Source organism: Podarcis tiliguerta (genome assembly GCF_965153285.1).
Source record: "Podarcis tiliguerta genome assembly, chromosome: 4".
Lineage (NCBI taxonomy): Eukaryota > Metazoa > Chordata > Lepidosauria > Squamata > Lacertidae > Podarcis > Podarcis tiliguerta.
In genome coordinates, this window is record NC_139537.1 from 39,185,200 (window position 1) to 39,213,141 (window position 27,942).

General features: G+C 44.7%; 2 protein-coding genes across 3 annotated transcripts in view; both read right to left on the reverse strand.

Moving 5' to 3' along the window:
* LOC310676501 (myelin protein zero-like protein 1) overlaps positions 1–6,554 on the reverse strand; it is a 28,412-nt gene extending 21,858 nt beyond the window's left edge. For both annotated transcript variants that reach the window (XM_083438482.1, XM_083438483.1), the window contains exon 1: positions 6,358–6,554. In XM_083438482.1, coding sequence (XP_083294608.1) covers positions 6,358–6,538 — 181 coding nt within the window. In that variant the 5' untranslated portion in view covers positions 6,539–6,554. The remainder of the gene's footprint in view (positions 1–6,357) is intronic.
* A 9,630-nt stretch (positions 6,555–16,184) lies between these two features.
* Positions 16,185–27,329, reverse strand: LOC310677008 (myelin protein zero-like protein 1). Its single transcript, XM_083439312.1, has 3 exons — positions 27,171–27,329; positions 18,558–18,751; positions 16,185–16,528 (listed from the first exon to the last, which is right to left on the reverse strand). Exons 1-3 carry the CDS (start codon positions 27,280–27,282, stop codon positions 16,217–16,219), a joined length of 618 nt encoding a protein of 205 aa, XP_083295438.1. The 5' UTR covers positions 27,283–27,329; the 3' UTR covers positions 16,185–16,216.
* Between the last annotated feature and the right edge of the window lie 613 nt (positions 27,330–27,942).

A 27,942-nucleotide genomic window follows, 5' to 3' on the forward strand; every position in this document is an offset into this window, starting at 1 on the left:
AATAATAATAATAATAATAATAATAATAATAATAATAATAATTTATTATTTATACCCCGCCCAACTGGCTGGGCTTCCCCAGCCACTCTAGGCGGCTTCCAAAAAAAATTAAAAAATTAAAACACTGCAATACATCAAACATTAAAAGCTTCCCTAAACAGGGCTGCCTTCAGATGTCTTCTAAAAGTCTGGTAGTTGTTGTTCTCTTTGACATCTGGTGGGAGGGCATTCCACAGGAAGGGCGCCACTACCGAGAAGGCCCTCTGCCTGGTTCCCTGTAACTTGGCTTCTCGCAGTGAGGGAACCGCCAGAAGGCCCTCGGTGCTGGACCTCAGTGTTCGGGTAGAACGATTGGGGTGGAGACACTCCTTCAGATATACTGGATATACTGAAGACATTTTCTTCATGCTACCAACCTTCCAAAAGCCTTCGGGAGCAAATACACTTGCGGAACAGGAAAATAAGTATGACATTGGACTGCAGCCACAATGGCCAAGCTGCAGGGAGGGCATGTGGGGGTATTGGGTATTAATTTTCCTTCACCAGCTACCCCACTCCCAAAAGTCCATCAAGTGCAGGGATACCGACCACAGTTCAGCATTTATTCTGTTCTTCTCTCTCTGTATTAGCAAATAATTAAGTACACATCATGGAAGATCTCCCTGTCTTTATTTCGGCTTTGTTGATATGTTGGTTAACTGTCATGCAGCAGGGTAGGAAAAGTCAAGATACTTACAACATTAGAACAATTTGTGATTAGTCTAAAGCTGCTTTAGATTTTGATCAAGAGATAATTGGCAAGCCACTCAGGTTGCAGATTAGAGATTCTCTTAAGAACATTCCCTTGTGAAATTATTTCTCATAACACAACCAAGAACTACAGATAATGGGTACAAAAGGGATATAGAATTACTGTTGCCACCACTTATTCAGGGACACCCAAGCCAATACTTTCTGTTACGAAACTGCTAAAAGGAGTAAACAACAATAAATTGCAATTCAATGCCTGTTTCAGAGTTCATATGGCTTCCAGAAAAAAGCCTGTGCAAAGTCCATAAGCACCAATTATAGGGACACCGAGCTAGATAAACAAAGTACACATATAGACATCAAGAGTCCACACTAAGATGTTTTCTCAATTACACAGCATATACTGTGCATGTGTAAAAATATTAAAGAAAAAGTCTTACTTCAGCTGAACTAATATCTATAAGACTACTAGCTAGTTGTGCTATTTCAAGTACCAACAGAAGGCTCTCAATAAAAACTTATCTCATTGGTTTAGACAACAAATCATGCCTTCTGAGTTGTATGGTTGCTAATATGAACCCAAAAGCACACAGACAGCAGTATACAAGGAGCCCTGTATAGTAGGTCTCAAGATGTTGTTGGACTACAACTCACATCATTCCTGACCATTGGGTATGCTGACTGAAGCTGTTGGGAGACCAACAACATCTGGAGGGTCACAAATTCCCCATTCCTGGCCTATTTCCTCCCAACAGTGTACTCAATAAGAAATGCACTAAAAAAAGCTAGAAGATGGATGTTGGAAATGTGTCATCAGAGAGCTCTTTACACTACCTTTGCTAAACATTACGTACGGCTCTGTTGAGCTGGTATTGCAAAATTTTGGAAGATGTTTCAATACTGAAATAGCCCCATCTTGCATGGAAAATTACAAAACACGACAAGAAGGTCATGGGGATTATTTTCAACAGCTCCACATAACCAAAGATCACTGTAATTTGCAACAAGTATTTGCTGGCTTCCACGCATATAGGTAAAGAGTCACCAGTCAGTAGCAGTTTCCCCTAACAGTTAAGGTGGGGCAAGGAGGAAAGAATGTATACTTAAGTCCAGTTATAAAAACTGACTTGGTCTAGGGAAAGCTTCTAAGTTATCCTTGAGGAGAACAATACTACGAAGTTTCACAACAATGCTACAACCACAGCCACAAACTACAGTGCTACCTCGGGTTACATACGCTTCAGGTTACATAAGCTTCAGGTTACAGACTCTGCTAACCCAGAAATAGTACCTCAGGTTCAGAACTTTGCTTCAGGATGAGAACAGAAATCGTGCTCCGGCGGCGCGGCAGCAGCAGGAGGCCCCATTAGCTAAAGTGGTGCTTCAGGTTAAGAACAGTTTTAGGTTAAGAACGGATCTCCGGAATGAATTAAGTACTTAACCCGAGGTACCACTGTATAAGCATCAACAACTATCCAATCAGAAATGAAACTATATTTTGTATCAATCAACTGAAATGTTAAGATTTGAAAATGAATCCACGCAAGACTAAAAAAAAATACCATATTTTTCCATGTGTAAGACTATGTTTTTTCCCAATTTTTTAAAGTTTAAAATTGGGGGTCGTCTTATACACGGAATGTTTAAAATATTTATTTCTTAATTTTGGGCTCAAAAAATAGGGGTCGTCTTATACATGGGGGCATCTTATAGACGGTAAAATACGGTAAGTTGCGTCCCCAGTCCAGCTATATGCTTACACCAGCAAAGATACATATACAGAACAAGCATGTAAGCACAAACACCTTAATTGTTGCTTTGTGAATACTTTTCCTTTCCTGTCTCAGCATGTGTTTGAGCTACCTCTATTGCTTATATTTTTGAGAAGTCAGAATGTTTAGCTGAAAAGTTTGACGTGGTGCAAAAAAACCAAATACAGATTCAGGAACCCTGTCAGTTATCCTAGAATTTATTGAACAAAGAGTGAAAGTAGCAGTCTATAATATTGTTTTTTCAAACTGAAGCTAGGTTAGAAATAGGATTAGACTCTGAAATGGCCATTTATCTGACTGGAGCTCTGCAACCATGCCATAATGGACTACTGTTAATAACAGTTGAGAGTCCTATTATTCTCACTCTGGTGTATCTTAAGGCGCTCCATTTAATGGAAGAAAAGAAATACAAGTGCCTTTGTTTTGATTTGCTCAATAATTGTAAAGTGTGGGAAGGAAGTATATGACTAAATCTGAGGAGGGGAAAAACCTTCCATCCTGAAGCATACAGATAATGGCTTCTAAACTGTGGCCTGAAGGAGCACTTTTAGTTCATTTCTGCACACTGGTTAAATCTAGGAGGCACGTAGTGGGTCCTCAGAATAAAGACTCCAGACTCCACAAGTTCCAAATTCGACATGCACAATTTACTTTAGTAATATCACTAATTTTCTGTGGTGCCATTTTCAATCCATGGCATCGATGCAACACAAAAATAGAATTTTTTGAAGACTGCCAAGTAGAAAGGAAAAACAAAATCTGACCTATTTCTGTTACTAAAGCTTGCTGATCCTGAAAGTGATCTCAATGGACTTGCTGGAAGAGGCAAGTCAAATATATTTGGGCACACAAAAAAACTTGGGTTCAAAAAGGGAATAATTCACTATCCTCTTTAGGTATAATGTTTCAGTAAACCACAACCAAAATTGTTTTCATTTTTTACCACTTCCAATAAATCCCATTAGTGCTACCAATGCCAGTTTTTTTCCTCCTATGAGCCAGTTGTGCAAAAAGTTTTAAATTCTAATCAAATAAATGCTACATCAAATTAAAAAGTCTTACAATACGTGTCTTGATTAGTAGGAACTATGAGGTTTGCAACAGGAAAGAATATTTTGTTTCCATTTGAAGTAACTCTTTCATTATTATAAAACAGCACTACAGTGGTACCTCTGGATACGCACACCTCCAATTGCGTATCCTTCAGGATGCGAACGTGGCAAACCCAGAAGTATTTTTCTGGGTTTTGTCATGCGTGCATGTGCAGCAGCAGTCTACCGTGTTGTGCACATGTGCAGAAGCAGTCTACCACCATGCATGCATGCGCAGAAGTGGTCCCTCTGGTTGCGGAAACCTCGGAATCTGACCAGAGATCCAGCACAGGTCCTGTCCGCAACTGGAGGTACCACTATATTTTTGCTAGTACAGTGGTACCTTGGTTCTCAATGAGCTTGGCTCCCGAACAAATAGGCTCCCGAACACTGCAAACCCAGAAGTAAGTATTCCAGTTTGCGAACGTTTTTTGGAAGCCGAATGTCTGACGCAGCTTCCACTTCACTGCAGGAAACTCCTGCAGCCAATTGGAAGTCGCGCCTTGGTTTTCGAACCATTTTGGGAGTCAAACGGACTCCGGGAACAGATTACGTTTGAGAACCAAGGTACCACTGTACAGGCATATTCACAAGACCTGCTTGTGGGACTGTTTTTGCGTGACCAGCTGGATTAATATCCAATACACTTATAAACCAGTGTTTGAAATTAGCCAGGCACATTTTGCACCTTGCTTTCAACCACTTGCAACCAAGTGAATATGCCTGGCTTCTAGGATGGCACTTGACACTTCTACCATCTGCAGGTGCATGCCTGGGGATCATTGGATCTGGACTGTTTTCACAAACTAATACCCAGTGGTATTTTTCTAGGAAAAGGGATGCTGGAACTCACCATGAATGCCTCCTTTTTTCTCTTATAATGGCAATGGCACCCTCCTAAGAGGTGCCGGAACAGAGTTCCACCAGTCTGACTGAAAAAAGGCCTTGCTAATACTCCAACCTGTAGAATTCTACCAGTTATGTTTTATCAGCACAATGAGAATGAATTTCTGGAACCAAAATGCTTCTTCTGTGCAGTCTGAGCAGGGGCAATCACCATTAAGAGAGAGATTCAAAAAGACCAATATATGTGTGGACTGTCCCTGGATCAAATGACGTTTCTTTCTTGAGTTATCAAAGCTCAAGGTTGTTATCTGAACTAGCCAGATGCTTAACTGAGAATCACAATCAGTGCATCGTCTGATAAATAAGACTTCAGAGCTGTCTTGCCCCAAAATGGCAACTAAACATTCCATTTTGGTGACTAACTTTGGTTTAAGGAGCCATTTGGCACCTAGCTTATATATCGGAGTTCCTAACACTAATTTAAGCCAGGTTATTCATTACCTCATGTATTAAGCAGCACATGAAAAAGTGCTTATGTTGATTCTATTTAATATGTTACTTCTGGAAGCAACTGAAATGTCCAGAGAACAGCTACTTGGGGATTAAAACAAAAAATATCATTCTAACATAGCTCAGCAATAAGGAACAAAAGGGAGTTTCAAACAGATAATATTCCATAGGTCCAAACCATTATCCTTTCACAAAATAAAGCACTGCTAGTTCATAGGGGGAAAAACCCTGCCCAGCTTACAGATGGATTGATTTCATTGCTGCAGAATAACAGGACATTACTTAATATAGCTAGCCAGTAGCCATTTTGCATACTAGTACATTTTATATTCAAAGAGCGTAACAGAGAAATGGCCAAGGCAACATTGTACATTTGTGAGATGAGTCAATTTACCCAAGAAAAGGAAACGGAAGTATGGGAAACTGTGTTTAATAATTATGTTGGTGCCTCAGAAGGAATCTGTAAGCTGATCACCCTCAGGCAGATCTAAGTCAGTTTGACCAGGTTGTGTAAAGCCAATTTCTCTGAAAGGCACGTGTAAAAACTGTGTGCAACAACTCCTAGGATAGATTTTCATTACTGACTGCGTTAACACACATTTGACTTGAACTGACCCAGGCTAACTCTTGAGCATGTGCAGTGAAGCAGTATATCGCCATACCTGTTTGCGGGACTGTTCCCGTGACCAGACTACCTCATCGCATCCATTGCTTTACGACTAGTAAGAACTGTACACTGCTTTAAGAAAGCAGCGCTACAAATGAAGGCAGGAAACTCAAAGCCAAACAATGGCAACACCAATCCTAGACATACGAGGTCTTGGGCGCTTTATCCGGTACCAGCAGAAAGGAAAGAGATTGATTCATGGACGCAGCAATTTCCCCTCTTGCCTGGCTCAGCACTTACCCCTTATTATTATCTGTGCACAGCTCAACCTAAAGACCCAAAGGGCGGAGTAGCAGAGGGAGAGAGAGAGGTCACCTGCTCTTCCTTGGTCTCTGTTCCGCCCTGGGCTCTTCTGCAAAGCGATTCACACGTACACCCGCCACCATCATGACACGTACGTTACCTCACCCCCACCCATTCTTCCTTTTACCGGAGAGAGACCAGGGAGGGGCTGCGAGGGGGGCTCCGGGAGACCTGGAATCCCCCGCCAACACCCAACAGCACCGAGAAAACAGCGCTCCGCTCCGCCGCAGCGTCGCGTTCACACGCCCCAGACGACTCGCCTCCCGCGCGCGCTCCGCTTCCCCCGCCGCCCGAGTTCTGGCGGAGACGGCGGGGCTCAGCGAAGAGGAAAGGCTTTTCTCCCGCCCTGCCTTCTCCCTCCTTGGCTCCCCTCCTTTCCTTTTATGCCCGCCGACCCCGACACGGGAAACCCACTCACACAAGCCGAGAGCCGCCGCCAGCAGCAACGAGCTGAGCCAGGCGGCGAGCGGAGCAGCGCCTTGCCTCGGACTGCAGCCGCCGCCTCCTCCTGGCGCCGTTAACGCCGCCACCGCCACGGTCGCCGCTGCCATTTTCCTGCCTCCACCTCCTTTTCCTCTCATTGTTCCACCCCCGCCCATGGTTGGAAGAGGGGTGGGAGAGCCGAAGGGAACCTCCACGCCGGTATTGAGCCGGAGCGCTGTCAATCACGCACACCTCCTGAATCCAGCGTCTTCCTTCTGGCCAGGCTCTGCCCTTCACTTCTCACGTCGCAGGGTGATTGGGAGCTCGGGATTTCACTCAGCCATGGGAGGGCCATTGAGAAGAGAAGCTGCCCGCCCACTTTGGGCGCCTGTCACGTGACTGGAAGCTACCTTGGGGCTTTATTGTGAGGGCTGGGCAATTGCAGAGCGGTCGCTTTGCTATGGCCTGTTTCCGACAGAAAGGGTGCGGTGACGCAGGCTCAGTAGTAGTAGTAAGGCGTCACCGTGGATCTTGTCCTTACTGGGGTTTTTTAGGGACTTGCTCCACGCCACTCCACTCACATCTGTGCACATTTCCGTAGCCTGACATGCGGAAGCCCTCTTGGTTCTGTTCATGGTCCATATCGCTGCATTCATCGTTTAATACTATTTGAAAAATTATCAGTTTCCCCCATTAAGTCCTATGAAACTGCGAGCAGAGTTTAACAGGCTGCTTTCACTAAGTTTGGGGTCTGGCATCACGTACAGTCAACAAAATAATGTTGGGAGTATTTACCTATATAGAAAATATGGAAGTGTATATAAGTATGGGGAAAGTCAACATCGTGCTACAATTTACAGCTAGCAAATAGTATAATTTGGTAACTCGTATATCCACCAATATTTAAAGTTCCTACACCAAAGCAGGACAGTTGCTGTCATAAAGAGGTTTTCTTTTAACATTCCATTTATGCCTTGGAGGAGAGCTAGGGGTTCAAATACTCCACACTGCAACCTTTTGTTGCGGGTCCCACTTTTCCCCCTCCTGATAAAGACACACAAACACCAGGTAAAAATATTATAAGCAAATGTGTCAGGAGCATTCTAGCAGTAAATCACATTATGCCAGTTATAGTTACGTAATTCTTTATTAGCAAAAACATCTGCACAGACTAAACAGAGTGTCAGGCCTAGTGAGCATAGCAACTTGATCTCCAGTAGGTCCTGCCTCCATGAAGCAGTCAGGGAGGGGAGCTGTTACTGTCGAGTAGGCAGGCAGGAACTTCCAGTAGTAGTTTGCAAACTCCAAGAACCTCTGCAAATCCTTCTTAGTCTTTGGTGCCTGCCAAGACGCCACACTGCTGACCTTAGGAAGATCAATCTCCATCCCTTTGGGGGTCAAGCGAAATCCCAGGAAGTCCATCATCATGACACAATGCATACTCCTAACTCTGGAAGGAATTTTATGGCATATTTGACATACTCAGCGTCTCTGAAAAGAGGTAGTGTGAAGATAGACATTGGTAGCAGCTTGCTTCCTAGGGCTACTGTTACTCTTGGCACTGGCTGTGGAAGAGCCACACTTCCTTCACTCACTTTGTACAGGGCATCCACACAAAGTCTTGAACTAAACATCTTCTCTAATTTTACCCTTTCCTCTCGAGTCCAGTTTCTCTTCCATTTTTGTCAGAGCTGAGAAATCTGACCTTTTCTTCCTCTGCAACTCAATGGAATAGCTTCAGAGTTTCCCCAGATGTAGATGGTCTCTTCTGTTATTGTTCCAGACAAGTGAAGCTAGTCACTTTCTTTTCTTTTCTTTTAAGGAAATAAATTTTATTTAAGATTCGACAATAACAATAAATCAACAATAACTAATACAATACATCAATTCATTGCAGTTGACCATCTTTAACAAGAGTTAACAAACTACAAAACATCACTTCTGGTTAGTCAACTTTTCATATTTAACTTTATCTTTTTCTTAGCTGATCAGAAAAAAGGATACTAAAAGAAGAAAGTGAGAAGAGCTATCTTAATATGATCTAGCAGTAAGCTATATTAATAGACTCAAAGGAGTCTGCATTGTATAATACCGGAACATAAAGTTTGAAGTAAAGTAAACATGAAGTACGAACATGAACCTGACCAAACTGCGGGTGGCAGTGGAAGACAGGAGTGCCTGGCGTGCTCTGGTCCATGGGGTCACGAAGAGTCGGACACGACTGAACAACTAAACAACAACAACAACAAACATGAAGTAAATGAATTAAATGAAGAAAAAGGGACAATGATGAGCGCAAGCTGTCAAGATCGATCACCAGTAACTAAAACAATCATAATTTGTAAATCTAATATTCTGATTTAAAGAATGTATAGTGTTATAACAAGTTACTTAAATGTTTATTCACATAAAAATCATATTAATCAAAAGGAGTGCATACTTAATAGGAATAACTATTGAATACCTAGAAATATTTGTATAAGTCATTATTGACTATTGGTAGACACACAATTTAGTAAGATCTTTTGTTTGAAATATTTTTTCTTATGTCTCCATTGGTTGCTGAAATACTTTATACTGAACTATGCGTGTCTTGGTTTTTTTCTGATTTCCTTAAGGAAATATGTTTAGCAAAGTAATTATATTGTACCAAAGGAAATAAGGAAAAACTTTAATTATGCAGCCTATATCTTTATTTTGCAGTGTTACTGTTGTGCATCATTCATTCCAATTTTACAAGCTACTGGGAGGAGAAAACAATGTGTAGTTCAGTGCTGTCCTGTCCCTGACTACCTGGACAGCTTTTGAAATCTCAGGAGGCATTACCCACGTTTTCAAGCATATTATCTTCACAGTGTAAAGGCTAGAAACTTGATTGTGTGTCTGTATGTTTTAAGTGGAAGCTTAGATTATCAGGAAGCTGAGCTGACTAACCCTTTACCACATTGTGTGCTTATTCTGTGCTTCTACAGAAGCATGCGCACAATCCAGACACTGCATTTCCTGTGTTTTGCTGAGCACTGCAGAAAGTCAAATGACAAGTCCAAAACATTTTCTTTACAGCATCTTTTTGAACTATAGGTCTTCCTGCACACATTCCTGTTTCATTGACCCCATCCTTTTGTTCACAATTACGCTGTGACCCCCTTCATATTTCAGCAATATGGTAAAATTAAGACATATATCCTAGTTTATTTAATAGGATTTAGAATCTATTCTGATTCCCCTCTTGTTTTGCCCTTGATACCCATTAGGCAATAAGCAGGGACAGTCTGACTAACAAAAAGAGGAACCTAAAGACTATCAGATGACAGGCATTAAAAAGGGAATCATCTTGCCCACTAAGCGAAATATTTGTTAGTTATTTTATCCGCACATCCCAAACAGACTGGAACCAAAATACGCTGTATTCAGCAGATAATTATGAGAAACTTTCACATCTCTACCCTGAGACTCAGCAGCAGGCAGTACATGCAACTTCCTGGGGAACAGATTGGAGACTTTGCATGCTAGGCAGATCCAGTGGGAAGATTCTTATGATTTCCCATATGCTACTGCCTGTGTGCATGTTTATTTCAATATGTACTCATTTATGTTACATGTAAACTGCCTTGGTGTCCTGGAAGGTATAGCATAAATTACTGTAATAAATAAACAGGCTTAAGGAATTATCAAGTATTGGTTAAGCATTTTGGTTTGTAGGAGTGTTGTTCCTGTGTCAGAATGTGACCTACCAATGGGTCTCTTTCCCACAATTCTAAGAAAACAATAAATATACTTGATTCAGTGAAGTTGTTGGGTTGTGCAGAGTGTTATAATGTCTGTCAGTGCAAAACAGCTTAGTCCATATGGCAAAACACACTTCCAGAGCTATATTGCTGAAGAATGGAAGTTGGTCATGCCTAATCCTCATAACGATGGTTCAGAGGACCGGCCTACTGAAAATGCTCTAATGTTCCTCCAGCCTATAGGTCATCGGTGTTTACCTCAACCTACGAATTTCTATTTAGGTTTCTAATTCAAACACATGCAATGTGGGCTCAAGTTCCTGATTCATTTAATGCCTATTCATGAGCACCAAGTTACTATGGAAACCCCCACATTTTATTTTCAATACTGGAAGGAAACATAATTTCAGTGACTCCTGGAATACTTGGCATCCCCCACTCCTTTTGACACTGATAACTTGGTTCTCTCCTTCTCATATACGTACAGTGGTACCTCGGGTTACATATGCTTCAGGTTACATACACTTCAGGTTACAGACTCCGCTAACCCAGAAATAGTGCTTCAGGTTAAGAACTTTGTTTCAGGATGAGAACAGAAATCGTGCTCCGGCAGCACAGCAGCAGCAGGAGGCCCCATTAGGTAAAGTGGTGCTTCAGGTTAAGAACAGTTTGAGGTTAAGTACGGACCTCCGGAACGAATTAAGTACTTAACCCGAGGTTCCACTGTACTTATGGCATTTTGGGATATTGATAGTCCTAACAAGACCTCAATGCAAAACAGTTTGAGAAAAAAAGAGAAAGACAGGGTCACACAAATCTGAGTTGGGGCTCTGTAAATCTATCTTAGAATGCTGGTTGCCTTTCTTCCTAGATATCTGATGTGGCAGGTTGGACTTTGCCTGTTTGTTTTAGTGTGTAAGTTGTGTTTCTGCCTTTGTTCCCCCTGTATGTTTGGAAAATAAATGCAATCATTACAAATTTCCAGTAAGCCTCCAGTGATGTCCTTCCATACACACTGTGCCCTATAAAATACCTCCACACTGTATTACACATTGTGTCCCTATAACTTCTCTCTTGGAAAATGTGGTGTGTAATTAAATATATTTTGGGTCTGCAGCAGTCCAGACTTACATGGAGAGCCTTGTACTTTGAGGTACAATAGCCTAGTGTGACAGATAAGCTTTGGGTCTGCCTCTTTGTGACCCAACAACCAGTGGGAGCTGGCAAGTGGATCACTGAATTAGGAGAGACAAAGAGAGAATGGAATTTAAGTTAGAGGTTGACAGTCAAGAGATAGGGATGTCTGAGAGAGCACTGGCAGGGGTTGTCTGTGGGGTAGGCAGGGATCTGGATTTTAGAATTAGGGACTTTCGGTCTGTCTGTCTGGAAAGAAGGGTTCTCTGGCTATATGAATAGGCTCAAAGAGGAGCTACCTGTTAAAACAGGGGTCAGCAACCTTTTTCAGCAGGGTTTCCACCATCCCTCTGACCATGTTGTGGCCCGGACTATATTTTGGAAAAAAATATGAACGAATTCCTATGGCCCACAAATAACACAGAGGTGCATTTCAAATAAAAGGACACATTCTACTCATGTAAAAGCATGCTGATTCCTGGACCGTCTGTGGGCAGGATTGAGAAGGTGATTGGGCCGCATCCGGCCTTAGGTTGCCTACCCCTGTGTTAGAGGGTACAGATTGCTAAATGGCTTTCAGTTAGGGTTAGGTCTAATCTGTGGCTGGACAAGGGTTTATCTATCTATCTGAGGGAAAGTTAGAGGGTTTGGAAGTATTTTATGGCTAGGGTAAAAGAATATACATCCTAAAAAGAATATTTCTGTCCAGTAACAGTTTGAAAGCAATAAGACAGTTAATAAAGTTCTCTTTTGCCTTGCAAAAGTAATCACTAAGCAACAACTTCTTCAGTGTAAACAAATTAAATTCCTGTTTTGTTTTAAAAGTGCCTAGTCCTTACCTAGTTCTTCTGAGTAATGGTTGAGTGGTCAGAGATTACTCTTTACTGATTTGTAACATCTTGCTGCTGGTAAATAACCACATTACCACAAACAGTTAATCCTAAAACCTTTGCTGGAGAAATAAAGGGAGGATGTAACCAATAAAAGGTAAAGGGGCCCCTGACCATTAGGTCCAGTCACAGACGACTCTGGGGTTGCGGTGCTCATCTTGCTTTACTGGCCAAGGGAGCTGGTGTACAGCTTCAGGGTCATGTGGCCAGCATGACTAAACCAGAGCAGCGCACGGAAACACCATTACCTTCTTGCTGGAGCAGTACCTATTTATCTACTTGCACTTTGACATGCTTTCGAACTGCTAGGTTGGCTATATAACCAATACAGTAGTACCTTGGGTTAAGAACTTAATTCATTCCGGAGGTCCATCCTTAACCTGAAACTGTTCTTAACCTGAAGCACCACTTTAGCTAATGGGGCCTCCTGCTGCCGCCGCGCCGCCGCCACGTGATTCCTGTTCTCATCCTGAAGCAAAGTTCTTAACCCAAGGTACTATTTCTGGGTTAGCGGAGTCTGTAACCTGAAGCATCTGTAACCCGAGGTACCACTGTACAGTATAACTAATACTGATATAACCAATAGCACACCAATAGTGGCTATGTTATCCAGCACCCATCCTAAGCGAAGATGTCTGTCACAACTAGCTTCTTTCAGTTGTTTTGCCTGTTTTACAGTCTGCTCCAGAGAATGCCATTCAGATGTTGTACTGGGAGAAGAGATTTCTCCTAGTCCTTTGTCCTATTAATAGTTGTACAGAGTACTCCCCTCACAAGTCACAGTGTGTTATGTGAAAGTAACATGCCTGTTGTGATAGACACAACAATCCTTATTATAAAGAGAAGCTTGCATGAAAACAATGCAAGAATTGTTTCCTGAATGATTATGCTGCCATTACCACATATTACTATAGTTTTAGAAGTTGAGTGTATGAGATGCTATGTTTATCTACAACCGAGGTGAAATTTTGGTCTGGCTCTGCGGAGAACTGTAGCCCTTCAATAATAACACCGCCCCACCTCACCTCGCTTGTGTTGACAAGGGAAAAAACATACATGGAAGAGGATGGTCAAAGGCCTGGTACAGGTCACCAAGGCAATCAGTAGGGTCAAGCAGAGAGAAGAATATTATTCTGTCCCTGCCTCATGCATTCTAGTCTTTTCTTTTTCAGCCATTTTCAGTAGGTAGGCAATTGCCATGAAAGGATAGCTTGCCTATTCCCCCAGTATTTTTTTTACTGTCTCTCCCATGCTGTACTCCTGCGTAGTGAGGCATGCCAGAGGAAGTATTGCAGAAGTGGATATACTGAAGTTTATGGCACCTAAACAATATGGAAACACAGACTACTACCCAAATTGATTTCTCTAACAGGATGAAGGCGTGGGTCCTATTTTAGGAACTGCATCAGGGCCCCCAACCACTTTAACCTGGCTTTGGAGGGTTAACTCTAAGTATGACTATTACTGGATATGATTCACTGTGCTTAAGCACAGACCCCAAGCTTTCTGACCCTAGAGCACATTTAAAAGTTTAAGGCAGGGGTCATCAACCTTTTTCAGCCGTGGGCCGGTCAACCAGCCCTCAGACCATGTGGTGGGCCAGATTATTTTTTTTGGGGGTGGGGAGTGAACGAATTCCTATGCCCCACTAATAACCCAGAGATGCATTTTAAATAAAAGGCCACATTCTACTCATGTAAAAACATGCTGATTCCTGGACCATCCATGGACTGGATTGAGAAGGTGATTGGGCCGCATCGGGCCCCCCGGGCCTTAGGTTGCCTACCCCTGGTTTAAGGCACTGTGATGGGCACCACGAAACGACCATTTCACAGAAGAAAACCAGGTGATCCTCAGAACCACATCCAAAAGCAAAACATGGGGTGGGGATTACAGAAGGGGGGTAATCAGGACCCTGCTCTGTAGGAATGGCATTCACATGGTGAGAGGCACACCTCGCCTGACACAGACACGCCACAGCTTGTCCAGTATGCCACATTATATCTCTGACCCTTTTGCCTCCTTGGCAAGAGCGTTGCTCTATCTCAGAGGTCAGCAACCTAAGGCCCATGGGCCGGAAGCAGCCCATGAGGGTTGCTTAACCAGCCCATGAGCCGCCCCCAACCTGAGCCACCCGCTTGGCAAGTCCCCGCGTGCTGCGCTAAACCAGCGTAGTGCGGCGTGGGGACTGACTCTCTTCCGCAGCTCTGGAAATTGCTTCTGTGCATGCCCAGACACCGAAAATCGCTTCTGTGCAGGCGCGATTTTCGGCATCTGGGCATGCGCAGAAGTGATTTCTGCCACTGGGGACATGCGCAGACGCGATTTCCAGTGCCGCGCCGGTCTGGCCCATGGAGGAGCTCCACAGGAGTGATCCAGCCCATGCCCGGTAAGTCTTGCCAAGTCCTGCTCTATCTCTAACCTTTGAATCCTTGGCAGAAGCATTGCTAAAAATCCCCTTTGATAGGAACATGACTGAAGGAATGACCGCCAGGTGTGGAGCACACTTCCACCCACAGTCAAGCCACAGCTGTCTGAACATCCTGCCCTCTATCTAACCTTTGGCTTTCTCAGTGGTCTACCGTGCCCTGTCTGTGACCTTTGTCGTCATACATTGTTCAAGGGGAGAATGACACTGTGGAAACAGGTGCCAAAATAACTTTGTACCAGCCCCCGATCTCATGATTGGAAGATGTGTAAAGGGTACACTCCCAAATGTATCTGACTGGTTTTGCATATTGCTAATAAAAAAAAGGGACCACAGAACCTTGGGATTTGTCGATCAGAAGGTCGGTGGTTCGAATCCCCGCGACGGGGTGAGCTCCTGTTGCTTGGTCCCAGCTCCTGCCAACCTAGCAGTTCGAAAGCATGTCAAACTGCAAGTAGATAAATAGGCGCTGCCCTGGCAGGAAGGTAAACGGCGTTTCCGTGTGCTGCTCAGGTTCGCCAGAAGCGGCTTAGTCATGCTGGCCACATGACCTGGAAGCTGTCTGCGGACAAATGCTGGCTCCCTCGTCCAGTAAAGTGAGATGAGCGCCGCAACTCCAGAGTTGTCCACAACTAGACCTAACGGTGAGGGGTCCTTTACCTTTAATAAAAAGGCTCTGCAGGGCTTGCAGCTTTTTTCCGCACAGCCCACCTGCATCCTCAGCTCTGGTGTCGTCTCGTAAACCCATAAACCCCTTTTAGCCAGTGTAACTTCTGCTGGGTTCTTCAGCCATGTGACCAAACTAAACAGAGTTTGGAGCAAGGGTAAGTGTTTCCGTCCCTGCCATGCCAGCAACACACTCATTTTCTAGGAGTTACCCTGGCTGAGCCCCTACTGAGTTGAAATGAGAGACTTCAGTACATGTAGCCCTGACAGTGCCCAGGATTAGCCAGTTTAGCTGGAGATCTACCTATTCCAAACTCTGCTCATCCCGGTAGATTTTGGGCTTGGATCCCTAATTTTTAAAGCAATTAACATTTGGAAGGAGCAGTGGAATTTCAAGGTTAACAATGCTAGTGTCTCGGGATACCATGGTTCCTCTTGAGTGCCACACTAGGAACTTCAGGCACCAATAATTAGGAAAAGTTATCCAAGACCTTCCCAAGCACAGAACTGGAAGTACAAATGCATTTCATTTTTTAATAGGTTATAGTAAAACCAAAAAAACCACAAACTGCTGATCGTGTCATAATAAAACATCCTGAGTGCTTCATAAAGCTGAATTCATATCACCTTGACAGCAAAAGCAAGGTGGCATTGCAATTCATTAGACATTTCTGAAATGCCCTTTTTAATCTATTCATCCAACATCCATCTAGTCATCCAAGTCATGTATATAAAAACAAACAAAATCTCAGTGGTTGTTTCATAACTAAGAAACAACCTTCCTGCAGAGGAGGTGCTGCACAATTTCCCTTTGCTGACTAGGATTAAGGTTGCCATGGGGAAATGAGCTTTTAGTACATTTTAGTTAGTTGCTATTTCAACGGGACAATATTATTTGTCCTGCATATTGCAACTCATCCCAATTCCTTCTCAACCCCATTGCTAAGTGTACAGATAAATGAGATACTGGAGAACATTCTCAATTGCCACGAGAGGTGTGTTTTATTTTCAGAACAAGTAGTTTGGCAAAGAGGCTAGAATGCAGCAGAACTGAAGTACAAGTAGCCAGCAGGATGAAATATTTCCGGAGCTTGGAGGAATATTCTCTTTCTCTACAACTTTAACTTCAATTGGCCTTTCTTCAGTGACTACATCTGGAGGGTTCTTAACATCACAGAAATAAGTGCCATTGTCTGTAGGTTGCATGTTTTCTATCTTGATGGATGCGTCTTGCTTTAAAAAATCTCCAGCCCATGTGCTGCGGCCAGTGAATTGTGTATTCTTCCCATCATATGCTTTCTCATTGGAGTAATAGAAAAACTGTAAGCATAAAACCAAACACAATCACTTTGTTAATAGCTGCTTTGAGTTGAACATAGTTGTTGAAGAAGCAGGATACAAATTTTAAATCAAACCGTGATTAACTTTGCAGGAGCACATTAATAAAAAGACCACAAAGAAACACAAATAAGTAATTCTGTTAAATGAAAGGGAGAGAGATCAATAGAAGAAATATGTGAGCAAAGTATCTCAAAGACTGCAATTTGAGGACAGGCAAAAATATGGGGCTTTTCCACACTAGAGCAAAATGTGGATTTGCACTTGCCTGTTTCCACATCAATGTAAGGGCATCCAAACAAGTCTCTCCCCATCCCAGTGTTGTCTTCTACTTTTAATGTGGGATTTGCAATTACAGTGGTGCCCCGCAAGACGAATGCCTCGCAAGACGGAAAACCCGCTAGACGAAAGGGTTTTCCGTTTTGGAGGTGCTTCGCAGGACGAATTTGCTATGGGCTTGCTTCGCAAGACGAAAATGCCTTGCGATTCCTGGGTTTTTTTTCCCTCCCCCCCCTTTTTCCCAAGCCCCTAAGCCGCTTAACAGCTGTTGGCTAAGCCGCTTAACAGCTGATCGCTAAGCCGCTTAACAGCTGATCTAAGCCGCTTATCAACTGATCTAAGACGCTAATAGCCTTTTAGCAGCTAATCCGCTAATCCCTTAAGCCTTTAATAGCCGCTAATAGCCGCTAAACCGCTAATAGCGCTAATGGGCTTGCTTCGCAAGACGAAAAAAACCGCAAGACGAAGAGACTCGCGGAACGGATTCTTTTCGTCTTGCGAGGCACCACTGTATTGGAAAGTCTACAACAGCCAGGATTGAAAAACCCCAAACTGAAAGTGAGGAAAGTCTGAGACATCACTGGGATGGGGAGGATGTTAATAGCAGGACAGGGAGGTACAAATCCACATTTTGTTCCTGTGTGGAAAAAAACGCATTTGGTTCTTATTGAGTGCTGTCAATACACAACAGACAATACAGTTGTGAGTTTGGTGGGAGGTTAGACTTCTAATTCCAGGATCCAACAAGGATTTGATTGCTGAAATAGCCAGACCAGCTTTTTGGTGAGGTAATTGCCCCCTAAGCAATGCTAGAAATGGAGATATGAAAGCTAGGAGTTAAATGGCACCTTAAACCTAGGTTATGGGCACAACAATGGAATCTCTGGACGCGATTTTTAAATGAAAAGAATCCAAAGCTGAAAATGAATGAACTGCAGCTAAAATTTTATGTTCATTTTTCACATGGTCCAGTCCTTCCCCTGCCCACCCCTCTAATATTATTCAGAGGGTGTCTTCTCCAGTCTTCAGAGAGTAGCTGGAAGTGGAGAGGCAGAAAAAGGTCCTCCTTTCCTTCCACTCTGCAGTTTTAATCTGAAATCTTAGGCGCATTATTGCGCCCAGAGGTCAGAAATTGCTCACACTAATGAAATTCCAGGTCGCAAAATGTGCCTAGAACAATGGGAGTTTCAAACACTGCCCCTAATTATGGGTCCTTAAGGTAACAAAGGAAATGGCTGTGAGCCAGAGAACAAATGGGTGTCTCCCCACCAGTGCCCCCCTACTGGCTGGTGGTTAGAAGGACAAAAGCCAGAGTTGGTATGTGTGAGAGCTAGATGCTAGAAGCATGCTGCAGACAGCAGCCTGTGAGGGGAGACATGCTTGGTTTCTGCTGGAATCCAAGGTTGTGGAGAAGCAAGACCTGCTGGCGTGTTAATGCTGTAAGCCCCTGCACCATAGGGTCAGGTTGCATATATGTGTAAATAAACCATATATCATAAAGACCCCCCAGTCTCTGCTGCCCCTCATTCTGAGGAAACCAAACCTATGGTAAGCACCTGGAACCCCCGGAATCTTGTAACACTCAGAGATTAGGGTGGTGTGCAACAATACATTGCTTCAATAAGGCATTCATTCAGTTCACAAAAGAAAAGTAGTGGTTTCCAAACCTGTAACCCACTTTCACCACAAAATCTAATGCAAATCTAGCTTTCCCTCAGGCATTAACTCTTACAGTTATGGGACGGTCATCTGTTCCCCGTTTTCGATAGCTCCAGGTAGCAGAGGCTGCAGCAGTAATCTTCTCTGATGATGTGAACTTGCATGGAAGCTTCGCTACTGTCCCAATCTCCACAATCAGTTCTGCTGGTGTGGACACTATAACAGCTGCAATATCGGCGGTTGCAGAACAAAATACCAACCAGGTCCCTTTAAAGCAATAGAATTACACAGTTTACTTTAGAGCAATGTAAAGCTAGACAAGGGCATGCATAAGTTAGGCTACTTTGAATCTTTATTTATTTTTGCTTAAAATGTTGATATATCGCCCATTATGGGGGGGGGGGGAACCTCGAGGCGGTTTATAATAAAATTGATTAAAAACAACATCTAAAAATCAATGCAGCTGCATTTACAGACAGAACAAAATAGTCATGAAAAACATACGGATGGTATCTAACACCGTCCATTAGCACAATGCATTTTGGCTGCACAATGGAGATTCCTCTTCCCATGCAACCTGCTTGGGGGGTTCTCCTAAAATTCTGGAGAAGATTTGAGGGAGGGGACTGAGGAGAAGTTCCACATACTGCACAGCTGCAAGTTCTTGTGCCACAGACTATGACACTTATTTCCATGATCTCAAGAACCCTCCAGACATAGTCACTGCAGAAATGCCAACTGAGAGAGAAAATCCCTGGGAAAATCCCTGGAAAGATCACAACCACAACTTCTGGGAAAATTGACTTAGAATAGAAAAAATGGTTTAAGGTTTGAGAAAGGGTTAGCTAGGCCAAAGGGGTGCCATTGCCTTTGGCCCAAGCTACCCAGAAGTGGGTGGAGCTATCCCACAATATTGGAGAGATGCAGGACACACAGCCTGCAGATCAGCTGAGAAGCAGAATTATCACCCTTTCCCTACTCATCAAATGATTGATCTGATGAGTGGGGAACAGGCAATCTGCATCCCTATTAGGTCACTAGGCTGGGAAGAGAGATTTCAACCTCTCCACCCACCCCAGAACCACCTATATTTTAATCCCTCCCCCTATTTTTTGCTGCTGCTTCCTGTTATGTACTGAAGTTCTCACCCTGGGCCAGCAGGGGGATACTGTAGATAAAGGGAGATGGGAAAGGTTTCTCTCAATATTTTATTCTGTTGCTCTCAAATATTATCTACACATAGTAAATTCCGGCACTCTGCTAGGATGGTTACACAAGCTCAAACCCAAAAATGCAGTTATTTGCAAAGTCTAAATCAGACAGGTCAGGAGGCCGTTTCCTGTCTAACCAGCTATCTGAAACTGCTGATGCTAGTTACAGGTCAGAAGGTCGCTTCCTGCCTAGCCAGAAACTGCTGTCAACTAAAAACCACTAGCAAGATGTTTCCTGCTTTGCTTCTGCTTTAAGTAATGCAAGATAAGAAGAGATACGAAGGGAATGTTTAGCAAGCAATAAAATGTGTTAAGCAAACAATATTTGCTAGCCGATTGGGGAAGTCTGGGGGTATAAGAAAGTCTGCTGAAGTGTCTTGCTTTACAGCCAGTGTATTTCTAGGAACTAACCAGCAGGCTGTCTCTGAGTACAGACCTTGACTCTGTGCTCAGATCTCAATAAACTCTTTTTCTCCAAAGAAGATTCTGCTTTCCTGGTACTTTTGTTCCCTCCGAGGTCCAGGGGATGGCGTGGCTAATGGATCCCTAGGTAAATAAGGCTTCATTTCTTTGGGGGCTCGTCCGGGATCAGCCCCCTCCCCAAATACGGACCGGAGGGCCAGGCTCAACTAAGGTGAACAGCTCCAATCGGCGTTCGCATTTCCGGTGCACACCCTGCCAGTTTGTAGGGGGAGATTGCCACACCGTCCTGGAGCGGAGACATCTAGTTGAGGGAGAACAAGAGGACAGAACGGCGCCGAGGGGACAGGTCCGCAGCGGAGAAAGGTAAGCCCGAGGGAAAGGGCTAGGGGCCCGAGGGAAAGGGCCAGAGGCCTGATCAGCCTCACCTGGTAGTTGGCAGTAGAGTGCCCGGCAGTAAGAATGCCACCAGGAAAGGAATTGGTAAAGGTTTGGGAAAGGGAATGGGGCAGAGGGAATTGAGTGTTTTGTTGACATGTTGTGTGTCAGATACTCCAGTGACTGAATTGTTGTCAAGTGTGGGTCGGGGCCTAGCGCTCCCCTTGGCCGAGCGATTGCAGGGTTGTGCGTTTTCTGCCAGGGCGACCTCGTGCAGACCACAATCTGTATCGTGTGAACTGTGAAAGAATTTACAGCCCAGTCAGGTGCGGAGTATCTGAAAAGAAAAAAAAAAAAAAAAAATAGGGTCTGGAGCAAGCCAATGTATTCCTCTGGAATGCTTTTTTAATAACTGGAAAACAGCCACGAAGAGTGATGATTCACATTGAAAAAACAGAGACTCAAAACTTTATGTGAGGTGGACTTGCCAACCCAGAGAACTGCGTGGCTTTGATTTGCAATTAATCAACCCCCTGTGGCAAATCAACCCCCTGTGGCAAAATATATTAAATGTCCACCCAGACCAGATCCCCTATATCTCTACATGGAAGACCAATGTAAAGAAAAGAATCTACCATGGCTAAAGTCTTGCTGTGACAGCAACACACAGAACAGGATTTGTACAGTGAAGCCTCTGGTGTTAGAAGACCCAGAAGATGAGGAGGGGGAGTGATTAAGCCACCACCTTACACTCCACCAACAGCCCCTCCAAACCCCCCCCCCCCCCAGGCCAAGATCAAGAAGCACAGGGAGGTGCTGGTGTAGGGGGGAGGAGGACCTGCGAAGGAGGATAGTGAGACGGAAGAAGAGGAAGATGAGGAAGATAACGAAGAGTTTAGGAAGACACTAGATGATATGAATCAAGGAAAGAAAATGTGGACAGAAAGACAGAAAAAGAGACTAAAGGAGTTTGTAAAGCCATTTGAGGAAGAAGTTGGATGTAAGCCCCTTGTTAGTTGAGGCAGCAGAATGCTGCACCCCTGAAAAGAGGAAGAGATGGCAACGTAAGTGGGGACAGGCGGCGAAGAGAGTTATGTCTCACAGATAGTATGAGAAAACCAGGAAGGATCAGGCAACTGGAGAAATGCCCCTTCAGAGGGTTTATGATCCACCAGCCCCTGTCCCAGCTGAACAAGCGAAGGCACCACAGACCTACACGGTCCAGCATATACCCTTTTCAAGTGCAGATGTTTGTAATTGGAGAAATCAGAACCCCTCTTTTGAGGAGAATCCAGCAAAGATCGTAAAATTGTTTGAAGGGATTTTTTTTTTTTTTAAACCTATAATCCCACTTATGATGATGAACAATATCTCCTGGACTCACTACTAATTACAGAAGCATTGCTTGGCCCCTGCATGAGTCAACTAGGGAATAGAGAAGGATCCTTTTATATGGGGCAGGGAACAGCAGCAGGCTTTTCAGGATCTCAAAGTGACAACAAGCCCCAGTGCTTGGCATCCAAACCCCAAGAAGCCTTTTACGCTGTTCATAGATGAAGACCAGGGGGTAGCCAAGGGAGTCTTATGCCAGAAACTGAAAAATTGGCAGCAACCCGTCGCATACTTGTCAGAGAAGCTAACCCCAACAGAACAGAGATTGCCCCCCCCCTGTATGAAAGCGATTGTGGCAGTGGCCACCCTACTCACGAAGGCAGATAAAATTCACGTTTGGACAGGACACCACCTGTGTGACTCCACATGCAGTCCCAGCCTTACTTGACATGAAAGGCACCTATTTCCTATCACAAACGAAAATGAGGAAGTGCCAGATGCTGTTATTACATTCACGCCTGAAGTTTCAGGTTACCACAGCCCTTAACCTAGCTACCTTATTACAGGTAGGAGAAGGTGAACAAGGGAGCTGCCCACTCAGTCTTACCTGTGCCTGTAACAAAACCCACAAACCAAGTGGTTAATATAATTGGGGCCACAGGTAAATCACAAAAGGCCCCGTTTTTTGCAGTCTGTTACCTGCTGCCTAGGTGGCCAAGTAGTCCAGCACAATTTTTTGTATATACCAGAGTGTCCCATTCCTTTATTGGGCCAAGACTTGTTAACAAAATTACAAGCCCAGATTTCCTTCCAACCAATGGGGGAAGTAATGATGACAACTGGACCAGCAGGAGAGTTTTCTTTAGAAATGCCCCTGAGAGACCATTGGTGCTTGATGATGGTAAAAGAAGAGGAGGGAATCCTCCCTGTTAGCCTGCCTCATGATGTTGACCCTGGACTATGGGCGAAAGATAAAAACCAATACCCCATCCCACGACAGGCAGCTGAAGGAGTGTGGGTGCATTTGAAGCGATTGCTTCAACATGGAATCTTGAAACAATGCCAATCACAGTGAAACACCCCACTGTTGCCAGTGAAGAAGGAAGATGGTGGGTACCGCATATAGGCCCCAAAGTTCTGGAAAAGAGGAAAGGATGAACAGGACTTTGAAAAAAAAAAAACCATTGACCCAAGAAACAGGGTCTAATTGGGTGTCCATGTTGCCCTTGGCTTTGCTTAGAGTCTGTAGCCTCCCATTGAAACGTATTCACTTGTCACCCTTTTGAAGTGATGTTTGGGAGACCGGTTCCTTATGTGTGCATGCTTTCACCTATCCCTGCTCAAGATGTGGAATTGAACAATTATGTACAGTCTCTCTCTCGAGATTTTCTCTCTCAACCCAGGCCCGAACTTCTTGCATGACCAGTTTGAGCCAGGTGACGAGGTGTGGATGAGACTGGTCCCAGGCACCACTGCCGCCGTGCTGGAAGGGCCCATCTGCTCTCCACACCCACTGCTGTGAAGGTTGCCGGCATCACCCCGTGGGTCCACCACATAAGAAAGCTGCTTCAGATTGGACTGTGTCTCAGCATCCTGAAGATCCCCTCCAGTGACGACCGCCTTGCTGATATCTCTACGCACGGTGAAGAATTGGATGGGAGGGGCGCCCGCAGGCAGCGCCCCCAACGTAGACATTTGTTCTCCAGCCAATTTAGAGGCACCACCGGGACTTTTGATATTGGTACCAGAACTCACTCCAGACGATGTGGAACCACGTTACACCCTTGATGAACAGCAGTGGACCAGCCAAGAAGGAGCAACGCTCCAGGAAGGACCGGACAGCCGTGTTTTTGTGCCCCAACATCTGGCCAGCACAATTGTAAAGAATTACCACGAGTCCACCCATTTGGGAGGCCCAGCTGCTAAGGCGCACCTTGGGAGAATATTCTACCTCAACTAACTGCTGCTATAACTAACTGCTGCTATATCCCAAAATGTGCCCTGTGCGCCAACCAAGAGACTGAGAACTATCACCCTTTGAACTTCTATATGGCAGGCCAACCCCTTTCGTCCGAGGCATCCCCGCCGGTTTGGACAGATGGGAGATCACATCACCCAAGAACAAGTGCAATCCCTGTGTTTGTTGTGTGTGTTTGCTTTCTTTCCAGGTATTCCCTCAAGCGTACACCTGCAGTCCCGTGGCAGTCTCGCTGAGCCGGTTCACCAGTCCCTCTGAGTGACAGCGTCTGGCGACCCCCTCATCCCTAACTGCAGTGAAAGTAGTCGAGGTGATCCCCTGGGTACATCACACGCATCTGAAGAAGGGTGTCTGGACTTGCAAAAGAAATCCCGCTGACCCTCTGAAGTTGATCATCACCTTGTGTCTGACGCTACCAGGAAAAAGCGTTAGGCCACGGGCAACGAGATCCTGCGACTAATCATCACAAGGACAGTTACAAAGACTTTCTCTTTTCTCTCTTATTTTCTTTATTGACTTGCTCTATGTCTTATTGCCCTGACCCTACCGAACCATACCAACCCTATTGGCCTGCTGGCCTCTGCTACGACTGGTTCGTCTTACCGGTGGTAAGAGATGGTGTGCTCTATGGCTATTGGAAACTGGGATTTGATGAGATTACCGTATTGAGACACCCCACTGCCCCGTTGTGGCTCCTCTCCCACACCACTGACCAGCATGCGTGGACAGTGCTCTTACGGGAAGCTGTAGAGACGATCGAAATCTATCTAGTTCTGTACCGCTCTTGCTGTTGTGGGAGGGTAGTCAACTGTTATCTGGAAGGTAGAGCACTGTACCAACCTCATTTGATAGACCAGGTCCTACTCTTAACCCAGGTGATAGATGGGAGCCTTAACCAGGTGTGCATTGAAATTGCTAAACAAGTGGTTCAATCCACCCATCAGGGTTAGCAGAAAAATTGACCCACGTAGTGGGAGCATCAGCTCACCGGTGGGCTCTCATCCTTGAGGCTCAACAGATAGTCGGGCACAAATATCAGTGGGCTCTTCAACAATGAGCACACCCCCTGAATATTGGTGGGAGGAACCATGGAGATATTGGGTTTGGTGGGTAGGAGTGATATGTACCGCCCTTGTCATATGGATGCTCTCGTATTTCTGTTGGCATGAACGGTATCGTATTTGTGGGGAGAATAGGCCCAATAATGCTTCTATTGCTTTTCTGCTTCTGTATACCCTGCTTAATGCAATGCCTGCAACATATGATGAAAAAGATGATGTCTCGCATGATGGGACCTCGCGTGATTGCTGTAATGAGAGAATATAGACCCCTACCCCAGAACGAATCTAAGTAATAGATTGTTCAAAAGAAGAGGACGGAGTAAAGGGAGATGGGAAAGGTTTCTCTCAATATTTTATTCTGTTGCTCTCAAATATTATCTACACATAGTAAATTCCGGCACTCTGCTAGGATGGTTACACAAGCTCAAACCCAAAAATGCAGTTATTTGCAAAGTCTAAATCAGACAGGTCAGGAGGCCGTTTCCTGTCTAACCAGCTATCTGAAACTGCTGATGCTAGTTACAGGTCAGAAGGTCGCTTCCTGCCTAGCCAGAAACTGCTGTCAACTAAAAACCACTAGCAAGATGTTTCCTGCTTTGCTTCTGCTTTAAGTAATGCAAGATAAGAAGAGATACGAAGGGAATGTTTAGCAAGCAATAAAATGTGTTAAGCAAACAATATTTGCTAGCCGATTGGGGAAGTCTGGGGGTATAAGAAAGTCTGCTGAAGTGTCTTGCTTTACAGCCAGTGTATTTCTAGGAACTAACCAGCAGGCTGTCTCTGAGTACAGACCTTGACTCTGTGCTCAGATCTCAATAAACTCTTTTTCTCCAAAGAAGATTCTGCTTTCCTGGTACTTTTGTTCCCTCCGAGGTCCAGGGGATGGCGTGGCTAATGGATCCCTAGGTAAATAAGGCTTCATAGATAGTTATGCAAATAAGGGATCGAAAGTGACGTTCAGTGATTGGACAGCTTTAGAAAATTGTTACAGTTACGTTGTACTGGAGCTCTATATAAGCAGGCTGACTGAACCCTTCAGTTCAGTTCTGTTCTGGCCTGTGAATAATCAAGAGCTGTTTGAAGAATCGCTGTGTCGTCTGATATGTTCACCCACAACTTAACACTTCCTACATTGGTGGGGTCTTGGGGGGCCAAGCCCAGAGTCTAGAATCACTTACAGGCAGGAACCATTATGATCTGCCCATGAGTATCTGGTAACAGAAGGTGTTTGGTCATAACTGAGCCAAAGCAAGAAATGGTTTGAACCATCCTTTAAACTCTGTTTTGTTTTGTTACTGAGCCGCAACCCACTTTAAAGCTTTGTGCTTTCTTCATGGCAATTCTAACAGCTAAGGAAAGCAAATCCTGTTATGAAGTGGAATTAGCCTGTATAATCAGTTCCCAAATGAACCTGTTCCTGCCGCAGCTAATGTGCATAGAAAAACACACACAAGACATTTCGCAGCTACCCAGAAGGCTCTTCAACCACAGACAGCCTTCTTTTGTGATTCTGAATCTCACATAACAAAATATTTACTTCTAATAAAAGGGATATTTGTCAATTGGACACATGAAATTATATGTGTTTCCAGAGATAATTGGATGCACTTTCATTCTGTACTGGTGCTCAGTACTGAGAGCTTCTTTGATGGATCAAACTTTGGGACTTTAAAAGCATGCAGCAAGTTTATTTTAAAGTAATTGATATTAGCTCATTCCATCAGAAGCAGAGCACATCCAATTTCACATTGTACTATAAGGATTTTCGTTCACAAATGTTTCATTGCTCATATTCTTTTGTTTACTATTCTTAAGATACAAGTATAGCTGTGGAATTGGCTGCTCAATTTATACTTAAGTTCCCAAGATTTTTCTTTTTGGTGATTATATACTGCATATAAAAAATACGTAGACTAGAGAACGGTCAAAGAAACTTGGAATCCAAAGCACACTTTCTCAGAAGTAAGGCCCAATTAATACAATGGACTCCGGATGCAGGATTGCAAGCTTAATTTACAAGCCCTCGGCATGTGAGCCGGACACACTGCACCGAAAAGGAACGCGGAAGGTCTGCAGTTCCTAAGACTGCCCGCGACCCAGAGATCGACGTTAACAGGACCAACCTCTGCTCCGCCCTCGAAGCCACCCCTCTTTTCCCGCCCAAAGCGACTTTTGCTCCCCGCCAGGGACCCCAGGAAAGGGGGTGGGGCCAGGCCACGTGTCCTCCCCGCCCGGGAGCCGCTTGCCCCGCCCTCTCGCCATTCCCGCGCCCCCCAGGGGAGACGGAGAAGAGCTGCAGCCCTCACCGTGGCCCAGAGCCAAAGCCAGCGCCAGGCAGAGCACGGGCGCGCCGCCGGGGAAAGAGCGCTTTCGCTTCCCCGGGCCGCCGGTTGCTGCGGCCGTGGAGGCGGAAGCCATCCTTCTGCCTCCGGACACCCTCTCCGCCCCATTGTTGCGCCGTCGCCCACCTCACAGCCATTGCTGGGGGGGGGGGGGAGGCAAAGCGACGTCGTCGAGTCCGGCTGGCGCGAAAGTCAAAGTGCCCAAAGCACGAGGCCCTTCGCCAACCAAGGGGGCAGCTGCCCTCGAATCGTGCGCGCAGCTATGGGAGCTGAAACTCCGAAGGGAGACAGCAGGGAAAGGGCTCAGGAAGCTGACCTTGTGGCGGGAATAAAACTCCCCTACGAGGAATGCTTAGAACAGTGTTTCCCAAACTTGGGGCTCCAGCTCTTTTTTTGGACTACATTTCCCATCATCCCTGACCACTGGTCCTGCTGGCTAGCGATGATGGGAGTTGTAGTCCAAAACCAAGTTTCGGAAACCCTGGGTTAGAACAACATTGGGGGAAACCCAACAAACTTTGTGTGCTCACCTTCACAAAAAACACATGAAGTGGTTAAGCTGAGCAATGGAGACTTGCCTCCTCTACATGTCCCCATTGAGCTTACTGGTTGAACACCAGCCAGTACTATCTACAGTATTCTGTTATCGCATTTGTCCTCTAAGTTCATTTACCCAGGAATGTTCTACAAGAGGAAATCAGTACTGTAACTTGTTTATTTGACAAGAGATCCAAAC